Source organism: Limulus polyphemus, unplaced genomic scaffold (assembly GCF_000517525.1).
Source record: "Limulus polyphemus unplaced genomic scaffold, Limulus_polyphemus-2.1.2 Scaffold4159, whole genome shotgun sequence".
Taxonomy (NCBI): Eukaryota; Metazoa; Arthropoda; class Merostomata; order Xiphosura; family Limulidae; genus Limulus; species Limulus polyphemus.
In genome coordinates, this window is record NW_013669769.1 from 1 (window position 1) to 9,563 (window position 9,563).

The 9,563-nt window shown below is 32.8% G+C and overlaps 1 protein-coding gene across 1 annotated transcript in view; it reads left to right on the forward strand.

Moving 5' to 3' along the window:
* The first annotated feature begins 419 nt into the window (after positions 1-419).
* The window catches only part of LOC106470685 (acyl-CoA synthetase short-chain family member 3, mitochondrial-like), a 26,949-nt gene continuing 17,805 nt past the window's right edge, over positions 420-9,563 (forward strand). Inside the window, exons 1-4 of the mRNA XM_013931245.2 lie at positions 420-435; positions 704-844; positions 2,857-3,033; positions 4,353-4,463. Coding sequence (XP_013786699.2) covers positions 2,923-3,033; positions 4,353-4,463 — 222 coding nt within the window. The 5' untranslated portion in view covers positions 420-435; positions 704-844; positions 2,857-2,922. The remainder of the gene's footprint in view (positions 436-703; positions 845-2,856; positions 3,034-4,352; positions 4,464-9,563) is intronic.

Below are 9,563 nucleotides of genomic sequence, written 5' to 3' on the forward strand. Positions count from 1 at the left end.
GCCAAGATACGGGATAGTTCTAGAAACGTGGCGTCACTGTAGTCATGTGACTCGCTGACGCAACAATATTTTGTTCTACTTAAGAGAGCTGAACTTCAATTGTTTTTTTACAAAATAATCCAAAAGAACCCACCCAACAGTAGAAACTATTATATAAATATTTATGTAAAAACACATTTATTATAGTTATCTGAGCATTTTATCAAGTACATTAAAACAAAATGGAAACTTAATTATTAAGTGGTGTCACATGTTTGATTAACGAATTATTAAAATACAGAAACTTAAAGTGTGCTTTTATGGAATATGTTTCTATACTATAGAAAATACTTACATTATTTGAAATAAACCAAGAATTAGCACAACTTATCATGGAAGGTGTAATAGACTATGTTTTATCTGTCCACCCCATGATGGCTCAGGAAAAAGCCTAAGGTTTATATTTTTGTTATAATGTTTGAAATTGAATTTTGATACTCGTAGTGAGCAGAGCACAGATAACTCACAGTGTAGCTTTGTGTTTAACAACAAACAAATAAAAGCATTGTCTGTTCTAGTGCTTTAAACAAAACGTTAGTTTTGCTCGAGCTGAATCAATGCAATACCCTTTACCTAAACTTTTTTCTTTTTTTTCCAAATGATGTGTAATTTATAGGCTTGAAATTCCTTAATACATCAAAACTTTTATCATAACTTTTTGTAGAAACCTGTCTCATTGAAACCAGAGCTAGATGTTTGTTGGACTAATGCCATAAACACTGGGAAGACACATGACTGCATTCCCATTGAAGCTACTGCTCCACTGTATATTTTGTATACATCAGGAACCACAGGGACTCCAAAGGTTAGTTTTTAGGATTCAGCAGTGTTGTACATTAGTAAATCTTTGTTGATGCATAGCACAGAGTATATTATTCATTACCTATTACTATTATCAGTACTTTAAACTGTGTAGTATGATCTTTAGATGCTACATTATACCGATAATTTTTATTTGGTGTATTTATGATTATCCGCGTACATGTGATTTCATACCTGTATCTGCATTTGAAATCATAATATTGTTTGTTAATGAAAATTATCTAGAGCAGAAGAGTGGAACATAAAAACAAATGTTAATTTCTGGTGAATTGGAAACTTAATTTTTTTGGTGGTGAGGGGGGGACATTTATGGAGCTAAATATAATTTAAACTGAAACTCACAAAGACCATCTAGCACTTTTGTATTGAAAATGAAAGTAAAAAATAGAGCAATATTTTATATAGTTCGAGTAAGCACGACCATCTCACTGAAAGTACAGATAAAAAGAAAAATATGATAATTAAACAGGTGTGTTCACCTGCAAGGTTTTTTTAAAATCTGAATGGCGTGTTATTTGATATTTGAGAGAAATGGTCAAGTCAGAGACTCCAAGGTTTGGGTATTGCTTAAAGCTGTTGACCAGATGGGGACAACCAGTCAATGGCACAGCAACCTATTATAGCTACTCTTAACTGAACAGCTGGATTGACTCAGTTCTACAACACTCCCAAAGTTTCAAGTGCAAAGTGTGTTCAGCAGCATATCATGGGAATGAATCTTGGGCCTTCTTTTGTGCAGTTTTAAAGATGTTTTAGTTTTAAATTATTTAAAATTAATCTTGTATTGTAAAAATAAGAAATGTCAAAGTTTACAAGTAATGAGCAAATAATCGAAATAACTATGATACTGACTTCTATATGTCTACATTACCAGATGGATCAGCAGTTATTTTAAAGAGTTACAACACCAAAATTCTGGATTACATTTCACACAGTGGATAGAGTATCAGGGTTACATTTCACACAATGGACAGAGCACAGATAACCAAATTCATAGCTTTTAACTAAATAAACAAACAAACAAACCATATATCTTTTACATTTTTATGTATTTTTTTTTAAACAGTGGTAACAAAATATTTTTTGTTCAACTAGTTCAAAAGTATAGTCATGTGTTTTATACATTTTTGTGCACATTGTTTTTATTATCAAGAAGTTTAAGAAAAACAAAAATGGTTTGCTGCATAATTTAAATAATTCTTTAATATTGACAATCACTGATGTTGCTGTATTAAATTTTATTCTATCTATTCCAGTATATGAAAATATCTTCATAAAATTTTAAGAAGTGGCATGTCCATAACAGATACATAAAGAAAACCATGTCAGTTGTCAAAATAACTTAGCAGACACAATATAACAGAGAGAAAAAAAAACATACAAGAATAAAATAGAAAATAAAAAATGCCCTTTATGTCTTGGTTTACCCTTTCCCCAGCAGGAGACCAGATTATTAAGAATGTCAGGACAGTTTTTTTTTGTTAAATTGAAAGCTCAACACATTTTGTCAACATATGTTTTATTTAGATCATTTGTCATAGATTTTATGCTGAGAAATTAGAGTTTTATGTTGTTGTTGTTTTTTTTTTTTTGCTTTACCATATCAAAGATTTTTCCATTTATTGTGGACAATGATATCAAAATTCTTTAGTTAAAAGACTGATGTTTATGTAATGGCTCCAGCAGTGTATTATTTACACATTTCTTTATGTTTGTTTACTTAAAAAATGACTGTAGAAATGTTGTTGTTTATCTTGTCTTAAAAAGGTAACTAAATCTATAGTGCCTAAAACATTGTAGAATATATTGGATCCATACAATAGTCATAAGAAAATAAAATTGACACAATTTGATATTTTCAAGTCTTTAAGATATAATCTCTAAAATGGAATGAATATAACGTGGAGAAGATAAAAAGATATTATGGAATAAAGAATTTTCCTCGTTATTCATTGACAGTGGGCTGATGTTTGTCTATATTAATTTTTTTCCTAGGCAGTGGTTCGACCTACTGGAGGTCATACCGTTAATTTGCATTGGACTTTAAAGTACGTTTATGGAATGAATAGTGGTGATACCTGGTGGGCTGCTTCAGACCTAGGTTGGGTGGTTGGGCATTCATATATATGCTATGGTCCCCTGATATCAGGGCTAACTACAGTAATTTTTGAAGTAAGTTGATTTAATTCAAAATATCATTCATGGATATTACTATTTGATTAAGTTTTGCTACAATAATTAGTTGTTAAAAATAATAAGTGGTCGAAATATTTTTTACTTTTCTAAACAACTTACAAAAATAACTTAAAGAGTGTCAATCAGTAAATTTTATATTATCAAACTTTATGTAAGTAAAATATTTTTTACTGTTCTAAACAATTTACAAAAATAACTTAAGGAGGTCAGTCAGTAGATTTTATATTATCAAACTTTATGTAAACAACTGTTCTTGCATCATCCCAGCATTCAGTTTTTACAATGAAATCCTGGAGATGTTAATAGTCTTCATGCACTGTTTTAAGTCTGTTACAGCACAGTAATCTCTGGGGCTGAGCATGGCTCACTGGTTAGCTTGAGCCAGACTATAGATCTGCTGATCCATCACATCCCATTACTGCAAAAAATAAAATTGTGCTCCATATTTTGGGTTGTGGGTGTGTTATGAGGGTGATGGTCAAATCCCACTATTCACTCAGACAGTAGTAGCCCAAGAGCTTGTAGTAGGTGTTGTTGTACTACTTTCCCCTCAAGTCTTTCTATTCAAAATTAGGAATGGCTAGCTTTACATGAATATCTCAAAAACAAACAAACAAAATAGTTCTTGTTTAGCCATATCCTTTCAATTTTGAATTTAATTAAAGTAAGTATCCAAAATCTTTTGTTGGTTTTTGTTATAAACCAAAATATTGTGTTTAAGTTATGCCATTTTCCAAATGTACTTTCAGAGAAAACTTTTTTTTTTGTCTTGGAGAATAATAATCATTAGTTTCAGTGTTCTCCTGAGGACTGTGCTCTTTCTTTTCTATACTGTAGTAGCTTACTGGGAGTTTCTAAATATTTCGTAGAGCTAACATTTATCAATCTTTTTAGTTAATTTGATAAAAGTGAGATTGCTGCTTTTGTGAGTTGTTTTTCTGTAGTGTTAGGAATTACTTCATAAATTTGATCATTTAGCTTATCTTGCTTTCATGGATGTAACAGTTTTCCTACTACTATGTTAGAATTGTTTGCTTTGCTATTGTAATATCAACTTATTCAGCTATTATGTATCTACTAGTCCAAATGGATCTATAATCATTGTGGCTAATATTTAAAATTTTGTTTCATAGATTGAAACTGAAGTAAGGACAGAAAATAAAACAATTCAATCACTTTGTTTGTTTCTTTCATTGTATTTTGTCAAATGATGGATTTCACATTACATACAAGTCCTTGTTTGCAGTATTTCTTTGCATTACGATAATTTTTTAATTTTTGCTGATTATCCACAGGGTAAACCTGTTGGCACTCCAGATGCTGGCACATATTTCAGAGTTATCCGTGATCACCATGTAAGAGGTATGTTTACTGCACCCACTGCACTGCGAGCAATAAGGAAAGAGGTAAGCTAACACAAGTTCAAGAATCACCTTGTGCACTCTAGTTGAAAATCTAAAATATTTATAAGATAGTTTTGCTTGTGATATCTTATTGTATATATTCCTTGAAATCAAATGACCATCCAAAACACACTTGTGAAACTTGAATTCCTGGCATGGCCTGGTAGTTATGGCATTTGAATTGCAATCTGTAATAGAAAGTTTGGATCCCTTCACTGAAAATGTTCATCCTTTCAGCCATGGGAACATTATAAGGTGAAGGTCAATGCAACTATTCATTGTTAGAGTAGCCCAAGAGTTGGCAGTGGGTGGTTTTACTAGCTGCCTTCCCTCTATTCTATCGCTTCAAAGTTAGGGACATGTAATTTTGTGCAAAATAAAAAAAACTTGAATTAGAAGTTATTATGAGAATGAAAAATTAACCACTTAAAGTAAATAAGTAAGTTTTTTAAGTGTAATTTTAAAAGCCATACAATGACATTACTTAATTAATTGTCAATGAAAAAGCTATGCTTTCAGTTATCAACCAGATCTGCAAAACCATAGTATATAGAAACTCTGACTAAAAACTAGCAATATAACAAAGTATTTTTATATAAGAATAGTATGATAGATTATACTAGTATAAATAGCATATTTCAAAATTAAGATTAGCATTAAAGAATGAGTGTGTCGAATCCCAGATGGGTGTTAAATGTATTTGACATGAAGGGTCACTTTTGATCATGTGAGTGGGATCATAACTTGAAAATAATTTGGTACTGTAGATCTAAATGAACAATTAAAAATCAGAGATATATTGTTCAGATAAAGCCTGTAGCATTTTTACATAACAGTAAGTCCAATTTAGTTGTAGTTTATCAAAACTATCATTGAAACATGTAGGAAAGCATAAAATTACATATCGTAATAAAACAGTCTACTGAAGATTGCTGCTAGAAAGCTAATGATCATTATTACCTAATATTTTAAACTTTACAAAGAATATTAGTGTAAAATAGAATATTTGATTTGTTTCACTATGAGATAAAAAACACTTAATGCAGTTCCAAGGCTGAGACCTTGCCAAGCTGTTTCAGACATGGAGGAAAACACAAGTCAGCCATTTATTGTTTTAAATAATTGGTCTCTCATTACAAAATAACATGCAAATATTTTATACCTTACTCTCCAATATTGTGTATTTCATATTTAAAAAATTCTTAAATTTCTCTATGTTCTGATTTTTGAACAATCTAAATCTGATGGAGGTCATGTGACAAATTTAACTTGAGGTGTTACTTTTGTTCCATGATCAGTGCGAGAATTTATTTACAGTTCCATGAGAGTTGTGCTGTGTCCTTTCTTGACCTTGTGGAAATAGTGGCGATACCATATAGCTGTCACAAACAAAGATATTTTTGTATCCCAGTGCCCTTTCCTGATTGGTCAGTTGCAAGAAGAGTGTGCTTTGTGATATGCAGTTTTGGCATTTTTAGAGAGAATTAGTTTTACCTTTGAGAAGGACAGTTCATTATTTGAAAGAGAACCAAAATTCACTTGCAGAAGTCCCATCCCTGTTTCATGCTATTCCTGTGCTGATTGTGTATGTTTCAACAAAACCTTTTTTCTTTACTTTCTTGCCACTTTGATGACAACTCGTATTCACTATTCATTTTTTTTGTACAACAGTAAATAAAGTGCTCAATTTTATTTTTATTTTGACTTCTATGTTGTGCCGTGTGTATTTTATTCCACTTGTCACAAATCACTTTATATTTCTTTTTGGACATTAGATCCACAAACCCCTTGTTTATATGGAAATGAAATAGCTCTATTCAGTTATAACCTTGAATTACCACACATTAAAAAAATTGGGCACATTGCACATAACCTTGACAGAGGGAAAACTTTTACAAAAGTAAATATAACTCATGCATTCCAATAGATGCCATTAGATGACAACTCTGAGTAGCAACTAATACCTAATAATAAACATGCACCAGGGACTATTTCAATACAACAGATTACCATTTGGAGTTTCATTGTCCCTACAATTTTTCTGTAAATAGCGAACAGTTTAATTTCAGTCATTCCACGTGTAGTTGGATACCTGCATAATATTCTAATTACATGAAAAACAGAGGCAGGTCCAACAAATATTTGTCTTTAGTTAGCATACACCAGTGCTAGAATGAACTTCAGCTCTGTGAAATTCTTTGGGATGAGAAATTCTCACAGCCATACATATAGTTTGTGCAACTGGGTGTAGGCCATCAGCACTAATTCTAAGATCCAGGTAAGTTACTCCTGCAGCATGAGAGAGATATTTTTTACATTTTAGTGAACACCTGCTTTTAACAAACATCTAAGAAATTCTTTGTAATTCTTAGGTATTCTGGAGGAACGTCCTAAGAAAAGACATTTAAGAAAGTAGAGGAAGTTTTGCATTCTTCTTGGATTTTGATGCATCTTGATGCGAAGAAGGATTTATTTATGGCCTATGATGCATCACAAATTAATATGAGTTAGGTGTGGTGCTGTCACATCAATAAGATGAAGGGTCAGAATAATGTATTGCTTTTCTGTCAAGAACTTTAATGTCTGCAGAAAGAGGGTATTCTCAAATAGACAAGAAGGGTTTGGTAGTAGTGACAAGCATAAAAAAAATTACATCAATAAGTTTGTGGACACTATTTCACCATTTGTACAGATCACAAGCCATTACTGAGTCAGATTAATGAAACAATGTATGGCATCAGAATGAATATAGCATTGGGTTTTGAGGCTAGCAGTATATTAATATACTAGTGTGTATAAACCAGGAATAGAACATGCTGACACTTATGCACTTGGTCATCTTCTGTTGTCTGTGTTATGCACTCTACACCACATGTTGTCCTGAGGACATTATCCACCTTATGGACCAAATTTAGGTAATCTCAGTAAAAGCAACCCAGATTAAAAGGTGACCTGGAACTGATCCTGTGCTTTCTTCAGTGAGAAAATTTGTGCTACTAGGATGACTGAAGAAGGTTGAAAAAGAAGATTTATATTTAGGTCAGGAAAGAAGAGTTTAGTGTGCAGGATTGGGTGTCTTTTATAGGGTGTACAGGTTGTGATATCATCACCATGCTAAAAATAGGTCACACAAAATTTACGCAAAGGCCATTCAGGGGTTTCTCATATTACAAGCTTGATCGCAAGTTATGGCTAGTGGCCAAATATGGATTCTGATATTAAAATGAAGGTAAGAACAAGTAGCCCATATCAAGAGTGTTGTAAGTTACATATTCAAGCACCACTACATCCTTAGGAGTGGTCAACTCACTCTTAAACTCGTATCTAAATTTTGGACATTTTGGGGGGAAGACATTTTTGATCATCATTGATGCACGTTGATAATAGCTGGATATGCATTCCATTACTAAGGTAACATCTTTGACCAAGACTGAGAATCTAAGGCATATTTTTGACACTCATATGGTCTATCAGAAAATATAGTGATGAGCAATGGGTGTTTTTTTACAAGTGCCAACTTTTAAATTTTTATGGAATGGAGTGAGATTTTCCATACATGCATGACACTATACCATCCATCAGTTAATGAGGTTGCTAAAAGGCCCTGTGCAAATTAATGCTGATATGAAATCCTTTTTAGATTTGTTGAACCCGGATATAGATGATCAAGTACAGAAAAATTAAATGAGGCACAAAAGTAGTAAAGACAATCATGCTAAGGCCTGGAAGTTATGACCAGGAGAATCATTCTAAGGCCAGGAAGTTATGACCAGGAGAATCATGCTAAGGCCAGGAAGTTACAACTAGAAGAATCATGCTAAGGCCAGGAAGTTATGAACAGGAGAATTATGCTAAAGCTAGGAAGTTATGACTAGGAGAATTATGCTAAGACCAGGAAGTTATGACCAGGAGAATTATGCTAAGGCTAGGAAGTTATGACCAAGAAAATCATGCTAAGACCAGGAAGTTATGACCAGGAGAATTATGCTAAGGCCAGGAAGTTATGACCAGGAGATTTTGTATGTGCAAAACATTTTGGAAGCAGGAATCCCTGGATGCCGGAAATAGTGATAGAATAAAGAAACCTTATATCACTCACAATTCAGTTGGAGAGAGGGGGGTATCTTCAACATCTGGACCATCTAAGGATGTGTCATTAATCTCCTTGTGGGTCCCAGGATTTTTCTGAACTAGATCTTTCAACTGCAGATCATGCCAGGCATTCCTGCATAAAGGCCACCACAGAAACAGTTAACTTAACCCCTGTTTCTTTGTATATACACTCCTAGGCACCCTCCAGATAATCAAGTGTCCTCAGATTCCTCATCAGGACAATGTAAATATGTGAGGATGAGGAAGGAACCAAATCACTTGAACTAATGAAGGACTATTATTGTTTTTATGGTTTAGATGCTACATTTTATTAACTGTTAATATTATATCATAGAGAGTATTCATATTTTAAAAAGGGATAGTAACAGCTGAAGTTGTTTTTAATATTTAATTTTGTTAGGAGAATTGTAGCTGCTGCTGCCTCTTTGTTGTTACACGTGTTCTCCTTAATATATTATTTTAGTGTTGGCACATGTATTATTGATCCTGAAATTAAATGGTCTTGTAATGACTGATGCTAAAGTTATTATGCTTAATTTGTTTTAATGTATACCCTGTGGTTAGCATACTGACTGTGGGTGCAAGGATCTGTGGTTCATCTGCCATTACAGCCTAGAAAAAAAAAATCCATTCTGCACTTTGAGATCGTGGGTGCATTATAAGAGTGATAGTCAAATATCACTGTTTGATTAGAGTAGCCCATGAATAGGCAGTGGGTTGTCTTACCTAGCTGCTTTACCTCTAGTCTGTCACTTCAAAACTAGAGACAACTGATACAGATAGCCCTTGAGTAGCTTGGTCCAAGATTCAACAATAACAATATACTGCATAAAAGATTAAAATGTTCTTGATCTAAACATGTGGTTGTTTAAGAGCTTACAGTAACCAATGACCTAAGTACATGACATTTACTTTAACTCTGTAGGATAATTTCTTACTGATTGTCACATAGTCCTCATATATATATATATATATATATATATATATATG